We start from the raw sequence: 13375 nt of genomic DNA, 5'->3' as shown, positions 1-13375 counted from the left end.
CTTGCGGTTATTACAGTACAATGTAAAATCCAATCAGAGAGTGTACTGCTCGTGGTAACATAGAAAGATTACTTAGCACCAGTACTGGAAATGGATTTTTTTTCTTTACTTAAGTAAAGGTAGAATTGCATCACTTTAGTTTCAGTGTGTTTTTACCGATTATAGAAGAGATTTTGGAGTCATTTTGAAGTCACAGCAATGTCAGCAGCAGATGTTGCAGCATCACACGTTTAGCAGATGGTGGTGCAGAGTCAAGCTGGGTTTTCACATTAAGCTCCAAACTCATTTGTGAACACACTGCTGGAGAGCTAAGAAACAGTGACACCATCTTTTCCCCTTCTCATATGCACTGTTTATACTGGTTACTTTGTTGAGGAGCAGGCTTCTTAGTTTCCATGTTCATCTTTGTTGCCGTCTCTTTCGTTTATCAATACAGTGTGAACACAATGTACATATGTACTGTTGTTTGTGAATGATGTAAACCATGTGCGTGCTGTTGCATGTGAAGTGCTGATCGAGCTGCTGCCAGTCCCGGTCAGAAGGATCTCAGGAGAAAAGGTTTAAAACCACAAGAGTTGTATTTTGAATGAATAATTTGACATTTTAGTTGAGGGTGACATCTCAGTGCTGATGGTAATTGTGTTACTAATAAAACTCTTCAGGTCAGTTCAGTATTATTAACATAATCACAACAAAAACATACAGCCAAATTCAAGCTGCAGGACCTGGGCACATTGCAGTGCCATCCAGTAATAAAACAACTGATCATCTCCTGCAGCAGGGTGGTGCAGTGCAGTAGTGAACACTGTAACGTCACGGCAGGAAGGTTCTCAGCTCCAATCCAAATCCAGGGCCTTTCTGTGACTGGTTTGCATGTTCTCCCTGTGCCTGTGGCTTTCAGTCACACATCAAACTTGTTTCAGCTATATCAGGCACACTCTGGCCCCCACTGTTCAACACACTGGCAACGCTGTGCCAGCTGCCTGCCCCAAACACAGGCAGGACAGAGATTAAAGGCAATGCTCGGGAAAACTGTTAGCTCTAAACAGCACGGGGCTGTATGTGGTAGATATGGTGAGGGTTATCGTGGGAACTTGTCCGAGGGGTTTGCTGTTCAACAGCAGTGCTGTAGGCCACAGTATGGACTGATACATCCTGAGCCACTCAGTGGGTCTACATGATGAGATTAATTCCATTATAGCTATAGTTGGATTATGCTCCTTATTTGAGAAAGGGCAATTATCCTTGGATACATGACGGTGAATGAATGGAATCAGAGGCACAAAGCATGTTATACCCCGATACGATAGGTGGCGCTGTACCCATTTCAACTATTGCTAATAGAGCCACTTCCGGTTGACCTCTTCACTAACAACAACAACAACAACAACAACAACAACAACAAACTCAGGCATTCGAGAAAATGGCGAACGAAGAGCAAGATGAAGCTACGTCCCTCTACATTTCGTTTGTGATGAGCTGCTTGTTGCACAAACGCGATGCACCACGGCGCATTCTCCATCGTGTTGTTTGTTTCTTTCCAACGACGGTGACAACAACAGTAATATCGTCTAGTTTGACTTCCGGGTCACGACCCCGGGAAAAAATTTCGAGCATGCGCAGAACGCAAAGTCCAATTCACCACGTTCAACCGAGTTATCTCAGGGTCTTAATCCGATCGCGAGTAACTTGATTCGATCAAATTTCTTGTCAGATTAAAGGCAGGGTAGGGGATCTTTTTCTGGAACATTTTTTTACATATTGCTTGAAATACTCTTCACAACCCCATTGCAACCAATTAATTAAAAGTTTTGACACAAATATGAAAAGTTTTAGTGGCCTCTAGAACGTACAATCTAGGAAAAACAGTATCCAATCATTGTGAACGGACCGTTCACAATGATTAGATACTGATGCCGTCTATCAAACTGCAATCTGCTCCTCCCTCCCCCTCCTTCCCCCTGTGCGCGTACCCTGCTCCGTGAACGAATTACGCGTCCAGAAGCTTGGCAGGAAGCTAAACTAGAGCCAGCTTGGCTAGCACCTAGCATTATTAAATGTATAGTTATCATATACTAAATACTAAATACTAAATACTAAATACGGCAACGATCGATGCTTGCTGTCAGAACAGCGCTCGTGCACCTTAGTGCTTGTGCGCGTTCATGTACTCTAGAGGCGTGCCTTCGGGGGGAAAGTGAAGAAAAGGGTTGGGACTTTTTACCTGTGTATTTTCAAAATGCAGCTTCGCTGGACTCAAAATCCAGGATCTCCTACCCTACCTTTAAGGTGTCTACATGAACTTAATAACTCAATTTTATTGTGATTTAGCCAATAATCTGATCCTTTCAGTGCCATGTAACCCCACTGACTGACACTGACTTGAAAGGGCGGGGGGATGGAGTAGATTGTTTTAATACAGATGTTCTGAGTGAAAATGAAAAAATGTATAAATAAATCCATTTTCTATACCCATGAGGGGGCTGGAGCCAATCCCATCTGCCTTTAGCTGAGAGGAAGGGTACATCCTGGGCAGGTCACCAGTCCATCCCAGAACAACCATCCATGCTCACACTCACTCCAAGGATCAATTTAGAACCACCAGTTAACCTAGCATGCATGTTGTTGGGTGATGGGAGGAAGCCAGAACACCCACACATGCACAAGGAGAACCAGCAATCTCCACACAGAAAAGCCCCAGCTGGGATTCGAACCGCTGACCCTCTGAGGTGATGGCGCTAACCACCACACCACGGTGCAGCCCACCAAACGCACAAATAGATTCATAAAGAGATAAATGGGTCACATCTGATCTTAACAAAATGAAAGGATTATTGTATGATAATGGATCACTTAGGTCGCAGGGACGGTCACCCCGTTCTTTTCATAATGAGACCTCTTCGAATGTATCGATGGACAAAATGCCAGGAAGAGTACACAGGAAACACAGAGTGAGTGCTGGTTAGGTCATCACTCTGCTCATCAAAGTTAACTTTGTTCATTTTAGTTCAAAAGCTTTTAGTCACTGACCACATTTATACTTTCCACAGAGCATTTCAAAGTAATGAACATGTTTTCATGCAAGTCCGCTATTTCTGTAATTCTTCAGCCAAAAACAGGAACTCACCAGAAGTACCATAGTCTCTGGATGGACAGGGCTCGAACACAGCAGCGAGTTCCACAGCAGTCCTCATAGGAGCGGCATCTGCAACAGAAAGACACACCGCAGGGTGCATGCAGTCAGGAAGCGAGCACACACCAATCAGACGTCACGGGGGTCGGGGACACATTCTGTTTCTTCTAACTTTCTGACTCATCAGCACAACAGCACAGCTGTTGGTTTAACTTTCGTGGATGGTGATTTTGGACTGAAGGTTATAGATTTTTTTTTCAGGATTGTATTTGGTAGGATCAGCAGTTTGGAAAAGGGGAAACGGAAGAATAAGGAATTTCTTTTTCATGGAGAATCCAGCTAAATTGCTATCCAGTGCAGTTTGAGCACAAACTCTCTTGTCAGTTTCTGTTGTAGGAAGCAGGCTCGTTGCTTAAAGGACACTCATTTACTTTGGTTGGTATCACCGTCTTTAAAGTCACCAGACAGAAAACTGTAACTCTACCTCACAGAACACGAAGGCATGTCACCCATCAATAATTATGCCACCTGCTGTGGTATCTGTCTCTTAAGGCAGATATCGCAGATGTCTGTATGGAACAAGATGAAGGTTTCACTCTGGTCCTCACAGACCTCTGACCTAAACATCTTTTTATAAAAGAATCTGTGAGGAAGGACCTCAGGAACTAACAGTATTTCCGCAGAACAGATGAAAAGAATTTGTATTTCCTAGTCTTCTGAATATTCTTCTCGCATCAAAACAACTATTATATTAGCCCTTTATTGGTTATCAATTCAGTCTATTAGATGAACATTCATATCATAGCCTTATGTGAGTGTTCATCATACAAGAGTCCCAGCATTGATTCTTTTTGGGTACGTCTACCAGCTTTGCTCATGAATCACCTTCATTCTTTCCTGCAGATCCATTCTGGCTTCTTCAGATTGGATGAACAATCTTTATCACCTTTCGGCACCACTTTAACTTAAAAAGCATCTTCAACAGATCAGGTGGTACTTATTCAAAGCCACCTGTAGCTCAGAATGGATCACAGAAGCAATCTCCAGTTGCTTATACTATTTAATGCAAATCAGAGAGCCTCACAATGGTGTATTGACATTTCCTCACAGCAATGGACACAGATGTATTTTAATCTTGGCATTAATCAAAGTTTCTGCTTCATAAACAAAACCTTACAAAGTTCCATTTTAAATGGCAAACCCAGCAGCCTGGGAGCCAAATATTCAGAAGCCAGGCCAACTGTGATGGATCGGTCTGTGGAGAGCAGCAGGAAACCTGCATTAATAAAGCTGAAACAATAACAGTGTGTGTGTGTGTGTGTGTGTGTGTGGGTGAGTCTGAGAGCGAGATGCGTGATGAATGGCTGCGGATAGCTGGAATGACAGTGCAAGCCTCAGACTCATAGTTTCTTTTTTTGCATGGATAGTCTATAGATGAAGGTGTCAGGATCTGCAGCATGTGGAACCTTTGCACCGTCCCACATACAGTCCCCACCATGCTGCTCAGACTGCATCAGTATTATTTGCACTGGGGTTAAGGTTGGTAAAATGACTATAGCCACTGTTAAATGAGAACAAACTGCCCTCAAATGACTCTAAGAAGATCTTATAATATACTTAGGAAGGCTTTTCAGTTTTCCTTTTTATTTGTTTCATTGTGCTGCTTAAAATGAGTTTGTTGATATTAATGAAGGTTAATCCTCCTCTGTAAGTGTTTTCAGAGAAGCTGATTGTCGAAAACACCATCAGAAGTTTTATTGCACACTGTGTCCTTGAACCTGATAAGGGAAACAGAAATTGTGAGCTGAGAAGAGGAGGATGACAAGAGAAGAGTGGAGAGGATAGGGAGTTGTTTTTTTTTCTTTATTTCAAAGATAATCTCTCTTCAGTGGTGCTCTCTTCCTTTCTCCTTATCACAAGTCTAGGTGTGCCCGGCATCCATAAAGCAAAGTGAAATTTGTGACATTTTGAACTGTTGGAGAAACCTGCTGAATACCCGAAACAGTTAAACACACCTGTACAACAATGGCTTTTAAGCTGAGAGAAGCCAAAGAGAAGCACTGAATGAAACTTGTTTAACAGTGTCATATGATTCCAGGAACATTTAAGCCACGTATAAATCCTAGTTTTCATGACGGATCTGCTTCAACTGAGGCCTTAAAAGTCTCCTTTTCTTTCTAACTTAAATCAGTAGTTGACATAGTATTTTTTCCTCCGTAGCATTTATTTCTAAATCAAGTCATTTCTGGAACATGGTCCCTGATGTCATCAGCTCTCTTTTCACAAGCTTTTTTATGTGCAAAATGTGCACAAAGCAGGCCAATAGAAACACACCTATAAATTGCCTAATGAAGTTTTCCACCTCTCATTAACTGTCCATATGGAATCAATAATGTGTCCTTCCTGCGTAAGCAGACTAAACTGTTTAAATTGGCTGGAGAGAATTTAAAGTTACTCCAGAGAATCCACGAATCTTCAGGAAAAAGTCTGCAGGAAAATAGCAGGTGAATGCATAATTCCACCACAGACCTGAGTTACTGTAAATCACCAAAGGACATGAAACTGAACTTTGTCAGCACACAACAAACTCATTTGGCATTAAGGTAAAGACATGGTTGAAATGCAAATTTAACTTTCCCTTTTACTTTTTGACTTGAGTGCAGAAGAGGGTCATAAACCATCAGTCATCTTTTTCATTTTAGGTCTGGCATCAAGAAGTATTTAGGAATCAAGGGTAAGACTACATTAAACTCATTAAACAGAGCAGATGCTCCTTCCAGTAGGTCTGAAATTAGTCAGATGCGACTGGTTCACGTTAGGATAATATGAACATGCAGTTTACTTGCTAAATCATCATAATAACTCCCTGAAATTCTCAAACTAACTGTTTTGGGGGGTTTTTCATCTGAATATATGAATTAAGTTTTATACAAACAACAAAAGCACAACCTGACCATATATGCACGTGAGAAGAGAAAAATGGGCATTGTCTCCATCTCCAACCATCACCATTTGCAATCACAAAAAAAATAAAAATGTTAAAAAAAAAATAAAAAAACAAGCGCAGAGAGCAGCTAGGCTGGTAAATAATATTCAATATGTCAGCGAAGGTCCAATATATTCTTCACATAATGTGCAAGAGAGGCATTAAGGGGGTGCAGTAGATGATAACATTGGACTTTAATTATGAAACTAATCATCAAAACTAACATTACAGATGAAGAAGAGCAGAATATTCCTCCAAGCAGAGATCAAGGAGGAGGCACTTAGGATTCCCTTTACCCCCGGTACACCTAAAACAGCAAAGTTTCTTCTCACATACCCCAAACTCTCCTCAGCACAGTAGCTCAGTAACTTTGAGATTCACACGTGAAGCTTTTTCAACTTGTAATACTGGTTGTTAATGTGGCATTTTCATAATGACATAATGACAAAAAGATAAATAAAATCCCCCTTTGATCAGATCACGTAAATAGCTAATTCCATACTGGGTATTTGCATGGAGTGAATTGACTGTCAGGTCAGATGACCTGAAGTTGGGTCATATTTAAACCAATGCACTGCATGGATATGGATATACATTTGGCATTTCTGTAGCCTTATCTAAGCCAGTGATTTGGAGTTTATCCATATTAAGTTCAGGCTTCCTTTTGCTCCAGATAGGGGAGCTTAGACTTTGATTATATAACACGGAGGGGACGATTAATAGACAAACTAGTGTTGGCATGATCTTATTTTCACAAACATAAAAAAAGAAGCAGGAAAGAAGCAAGGTGAGCTTCCCTCTAAAAAGGGCTTTACAGTGGTCCTGGCGAGGAAGGAAACTGTACTTAAACAAGTAACCATATATGGGTGTTACATACATTCACTGCTATTCAAAACTAGAGGGTGCCCATTGGAGAGGGACCTGATGAGATAGGAACAGAGATAAGTGAACCCAGGGGCATATCCTTGGTAAAATATATCACTAAGTCAGCAGCATAAAGGGTCATTTTGTGTTCCTTCTCTACAACAAGAGTATTATTTCTTCAGACATCCTGGCTGAAACCTGAGGCTAGTGGCCCAAAAACAAGATTAAATATTAAAAAGCTTAGATGATTGTCCTTTGTAGTCCCTCAGTGAAGATGCTCAATTTCATCTAATTAGTATGCAGTAGACTGAGCATTCTAAAGGAAATTAATCCAGTTGTTAAAGTTATCAGTCAAGCCATTATCTGCCAGTGTAGAAACGACTCAGCAGACTGCCCTCCTCCTCTGTCTACCATGTTACCAAAATTGTCCAAGAGAGACTAATCAATTTGGGGCAGTACGGCAGGCTTTTTATATTTTTCACTGAGTTATGAAGTTGGATTAGAAATTTGCGCTTCTAGATGTGTGTACTATATCCAATAGGCCTTTAAGCTCACAAAAAAATAAATCTGGTCCAGTAGCCTTCTCTGATAGATTTCAGAGCAACAATGCTTCCTCTTTAATAAAAAGAGTAATTTAATGGTATGTCCTTAGGAGTGAGTGTGAGCGTGTATGGTTGTTTGTCTCGTTTGTCTCCGTGTGGCCCTGTGATGGACTGGCGACCTGTCCAGGGTGTCCCCCGCCTCTCGCCCATTGACTGCTGAGATAGGCTCCAGCCCCCCCCCCCGCGACCCGACTGACGGATTCAGCGGTATAGAAAATGGATGGATGGAATTTAATGGTAGTTTTTGTGCTTCTTGTTGAGAAAAAGAAGTGCAGAAGCGCTAGGTCATTATCAGGCTGCTCTGACTTATATGTGAGCATTCTTTGTTAATAGTTTCAGTATCAGAGCTTTTTTATATTTAAAAAAAAATAAACAAACAAGAAAAAACTAGTAACATCTGAGCTTAGTGACCACAACAGCTGAATCCAAGGTTTTTGTGGGAAGATTTAAGTTCATTGGGTTAAAAAGTGATTACAAATGAAAGGAAATCAAGTAAACTTACATGAAATAGATGGGATATCCACCTTCAAAATACCAGCAGTACTTCTTAGCGTCTACGCACTGTAAAAGAGAGAAGACAGATTGCAGTAGTGATTAAAAACTTATACAATGAACACACAAGAAACACTTGCACGGGACAGATGATTCATGCTTCTGTGTTTGATCAATGCAGAGCCTGCCAGGTGTAAAGACACATCACAGTGACACTGACTGCACCTACTGCGACTGGTCCACTTGCTTGAGTTTCCGCCTTGCCTATTGCTTTGCTCAAATGTCATGCTTTTCTAAAACAAAAATATAACTGGCTGTAATTACATTTGGTCTGCTCATACTGTAAATGCAATAACAGATATTCTGCCATGGAAACTTAATGTCATAATTAGCTGAATTTGCCCATCTGCAGGTTCTTGGCTGTACACACAATCTTTTCAAACTATACCCTATGCTGTCAACATGACTTAGCTTCTGCTTGGGCGTTGCATATACGGTACTTGTAGACCAGTAACTGCTGCTTTTGGATGAACTCCAGAAACTAAACACAGTGGTATAAAAAAAAAAAACTGCCAAACAACCAGATTTTAGTGGTCAGCTCATGTTGCACATGTAGAAATGCTCACAACAGCATACGCCATCTGTGTGGGGTATGAAGTAGGCACTATAGCCTTGTTTCCACTATGCAGTCCGGTACGGGTCGGTTCACAACGGTTCGCTTATTTCAGTGTTTCTACTACCACGAAAGCGTACCGGTCCCATGGAACCCGTTACCATTTTTGTAACCCTTCTGCTTGGGGTACCTAGCACACAGGACCGGTTCCAGGCTCTGCTCTCCATTGTTGGTGAGGAGGCTGTGCAGCGGGAGCTCGATGGTGCTGTGCGAAACAAAAAAGTTTTCCAGCTGATTGCCGCAAAAATGGCAGAGAGTGGTTTCAACCGGACCGCGAGCCAGTGTGGCATTAAGCTGAAGAAGCTTGGAGGTGGTTTGAAATTATGGATGTTATTTGTTATTTGCTGTTATTTGCTATTTACGCTTCGGCACGCACTCCACCCACCCCTGAGGGTCCCCTTTGTACAGTGGGAACGCAAAGCTGACCCCAAAGTGACCCGACCCGACCTGTACTGTTCTGAACCGACCTGTACCGGACTGCATAGTGGAAACGAGGCTTTAGTGGACCTAGACAGATGAATACTTTATTGATTGATGAGGAAATGTGTGACTCTATCACAGAACCATCAATCAACTTTTCAGATGTTAGAAGGTACAGAGAGATTGATTAGATATTTCTTGCCTCCGAGGGGTTGTCTGTAACAAATACTGTGTACTGTATCTGAAATCCTTTGACGTCATGATCCTTTCTGAAACCTAACTAAGTAGATTGGATGCCTAAACCTAAACAGACTGGTGAAAGTTACCAATGATCTCCTCTTGGCCTTTAATAGCGGACTTGTGTCTGTGCTTGTCCTGTTAGATCGTAGTGCTGTATTTGATACAATTGATCATGACATTCTATTACAGAGGCTTCAACATGTTATTGGGATTAAAGGAGCCCCATTAGGCTGGTTTAAGTCACATTTATCTGACAGATTCCTGTTGGTTCTTGTAAATTAAGAAAATCCCTCGTGCACAAGAGTAAGACATGGAGTTCTGCAGGGTTCTGTGCTTTGACCAATTTTTTTCACTATACTGTATACATGTTTCCATTAGGTAATCTTATTAGACAGCATGGTATAAATTCCCATTGCTATGCTGATGATACTCAGCTATAACCATCTATGAAACCAGATAAAACCAATTAGTTCATTAGAGTACAATCATGTCTTAATGACATAAAGATCTGGATGATTCAGAATTTTCTGCTCCTAAATTCAGACAAAACTGAGGTTGTTGCCTTTGGACCTGAGTGCTTCAGAGAGAGACTGTCTAGTTATATTGGCTACTTATTCTGGATGGCATTTCCTTAGCTTCTAGTACCACAGTGAGGAACCTTGGAGTTATTTTTGACCAGAATCTATCCTTTGACTCCCATATAAAACAGCTTTCCAGGACTGCCTTCTTTCACCTTTTTATTGTTAAAATCAGGAACATTTTTTCTCAGAGTGATGCAGAAAAAGTGGTCCATGTACAGTATTTGGGACTTCAAGACTTCAGCACTACTGTAATTCTTTATTATTGGGCTGTCCAAAAAAATCTCTAAAAAGCCTGAAAAGAGCCTGCTATCGGCCTAGACTGCTGGGGGGCTCTTTCTCAGCAGGTATCCCATGTCTGGTGTTATGGTGCTTGTTGTCCCCTCTTTTCTGTCCTCTTAAACCTCAGCTGGTGGAAGTAGACTTCCACCCTTCCTGAGTTTGGTTCTGCTAGGAGTTTTTTCTTTCCACAATTGCCTTGTGCATGCTCAGGATAGGAGATTGGATTAAAGAGAAGTTTCGGTGCAATTTGTTGGTTTCCTTAGCTTGGCTCTGCATATATGAATTGGACTAATTTGGAATTTAATGAATTCTGAATGTCTTGAATTGGATTGTATCTTTGAAGTGCCTTGAAATGACATTTGTTGTAATTTGGCACTATATAAAAAACATTGAATTGAATTGAAATTGAATATAATTTTATAATAAGTGTAATATGTTCATACTTTCATAATAATTAGGCACTAAATATGAAAAACGGATTTGAATAATGGGAAGTTGTGAATGAAGAGCCAAACAGCAGTAGAAAGCCTCTCCTGCAGGTAGTAAGATGTTCGGGACATGACAACATCCAACCACCACCCTTATGCCGAGTGAAGAGCAGAGCAGAGTGGTGGCGTGACAGGTCAAGCTGTTTTGGTGGCTCATGAAATGGCAACAATAGGTTATTTGTCAGGCGGCTGCTGGAGAACGGGACCATAGAGTGACACTTGGTCAAAGAAAAAATGGCAGGAACACGCACACATTAGAGTGATGGAGTGATGACGGTTAACAAAGGAAAATTCTAACAAAGACGATATACATCCACTTTGCTTGTCCACACTGTGTTCCACTATAACTGCAGGAAAATCTTTTCCAGCATACAGGAAGCATGTCCTCACATCCTCTGTGCTGATGTCACTCTGCTTTTGTTGTCACGCTGGCCTTAACATGTGCTAACGAAAAACATTATCATGGTAAATGTCTGCAGTTGTGTGAGCAGCTTTGTTGATATTTTCCACATCAGATTTAGTCATAAAACGCATTGGCATCATGGACGATCTGATCCCAATGCAGGATGTTCTGTGTTACCTTGTTAACATTTGCTCATTAGCACTCAACGCAAAGTTGAGTTTCTAAGTCCAGAGCTCTCTTTTTGGGGCTCTTTTTGTTGGCCTTTAGTTGTAATCTAAAGTAGACGACCAACTCAACTTTTTACCTGATGGTGGCAGTTGGAGAAAAATCAAAGGGCACAACTGGCAGTTCATTACATGCCCCACTTTACTCGTGTTAATTTAGATGCTGTAGTGTTTCTCAAGCATTTTGCAATGCCAATATGTACCAGTGGGTCGGTGGTTACGTCATTAGCCGCATTTATTTCCAACATCAACAATGAACTCCTTTTTTTTCTGTCACATGTTGTTTTGAAAAGAATTAACCTCCTTGACAATTAGTTTTGCATTTCCCACTTACTGTTTTATTTAGTCAAATATGAAATGGTTTTGGCCGTGTATTTAGCAGGGAGGTATTAAAACATAAATATGTTTTTAGTTTAAGTAAGCTGCTGGGGGCAGAGTTAAATTACTTATATTTCCATTTCACTGTTCTATTAGTTTGCTGTCTCTGTCCTTTTGAATAGCGATATGAAAGTATTGCACTTGTATTGGATATAATTTGGCATGAAAACTAAATAATATCTATGCCAAATCAGTCAAACAGAAAAATCATAACATGCAAAAGAAAAACCAAAGTAAGAGGACATGGAGACCAGAGGACAGTCATGTAACTACACACTGAACGAGGTTACATTTGTTCGGCTATCCATAACCAAAACCAATAAGCCAGCTTACTGAGGCACCTAACATTTGTGCTATGTTGGTACATAATAATTACTTCTGATAGCTGGACCTCCTGCCCCCTTTGCTCACTTTTCTCCTTGCCTGCTCTTTTTCAGTTCTGTCTTAGTAGATGACAGCTGTAATGGTAAGAGTTGCAGGAACCCTCTCTGACAGCTACGTTACGTTTGTCCTCCACTACTAATTAGATCACTGTCATTCATTCATTCATAAATAAATCTATTGATTCCAGCTCCCAGTGATCCGAGAATTTAAATGGTCTCATCATTTCTTTTTAGTTTGAACCTCAAATATCTTTCTGTCTTACTCCCTGGTTTGGTGTTATGGTGCTTGTTGAACACTGTTGCATGTCAGTACTGGGACCATGCTGCTGGCATGGCTCAAACATAATGGCTAAAAGTAAACACAGTAAGGCCTTTGCCATTCAAACTCATCTATATGACACTGCTAATACTCACACAATGCTTAAACATCAACCACTTATTAAATAAGCATAAGGTAGGGGTGGGCGATATGGAAATGTTGTATCACGATTTTTTTGCATAAAATCACGATTTCGATTTTTTTAATCACGATCTTCCATCCAAAAAAAACCCAAAACAATTACAGTAGAGTTAAGTCGACATGCTGAACCACAGAAGAGCTAAGGAGTAAAAGAAAGAATTTGGCAATCAACACATTGTAATTCAACTGTAACCCAATTCAAGATGAAAAATAATGATCTAATTAATGACATCTGACACAGTGCGAGTGAAGCAACCGGAAATAGAAAAACGAACCACTGATGACGACTTGACTCCACCTCATGATGCCATTTAGCAACAGATGAGCAACGCTGCATGTTCATTTACTGCAGCCACAGTCACGCACTGCCATCACCAGAGCGCCCTAAAGGAATACTTTTCAACTGTGTAATGTTTGTCACGGTCGCGGTGCATCCCTTTTCTCTTGCACCGTAGTTAGCTTACGTGCTAGCGATTTCCTCATCCGACCCGAGAGTGCTAGAGCTGGCCGTGAGTTTCTCCCGTGCGCCGCTATGGATGTGCTGTGGCTGGTGCCGCTGCTGCTGTTCCCATTCCTGATGTGGACCAGCAGCAGTGGGTTAGGGTAGAAGAAAACCCGAACCAATTCCAAATTACAGAGGCGGATTTCCTCTTCTTCACCAGCTCGTCGGCTTGGCTTTCAGCCATGGCTGTCCATGCGTTTTCTAAGTTTTTACAAACACGACATGGAGGCGTGTAAGAAAGTTCGCTATGATTGGTCGGTTAGGTTA

The 13375-nt window shown here is 41.2% G+C and overlaps 1 protein-coding gene across 1 annotated transcript in view; it reads right to left on the bottom strand.

The window, feature by feature from the left end:
* vopp1b (VOPP1 WW domain binding protein b) overlaps positions 1 to 13375 on the bottom strand; it is a 39631-nt gene that overhangs the window by 13126 nt on the left and 13130 nt on the right. The window contains exons 2-3 of the mRNA XM_075452731.1: positions 8088 to 8146; positions 3128 to 3205 (exon numbers count right to left, since the gene is read on the bottom strand). Of these exons, the coding sequence (XP_075308846.1) occupies positions 3128 to 3205; positions 8088 to 8146 (137 nt within the window). The remainder of the gene's footprint in view (positions 1 to 3127; positions 3206 to 8087; positions 8147 to 13375) is intronic.

The sequence above is a fragment of the Odontesthes bonariensis genome, chromosome 20 (assembly GCF_027942865.1).
Source record: "Odontesthes bonariensis isolate fOdoBon6 chromosome 20, fOdoBon6.hap1, whole genome shotgun sequence".
NCBI lineage: Eukaryota > Metazoa > Chordata > Actinopteri > Atheriniformes > Atherinopsidae > Odontesthes > Odontesthes bonariensis.
The sequence above is the reverse complement of the archived record's forward strand: the minus strand, read 5'-3'. Positions and strand labels throughout refer to the sequence as shown.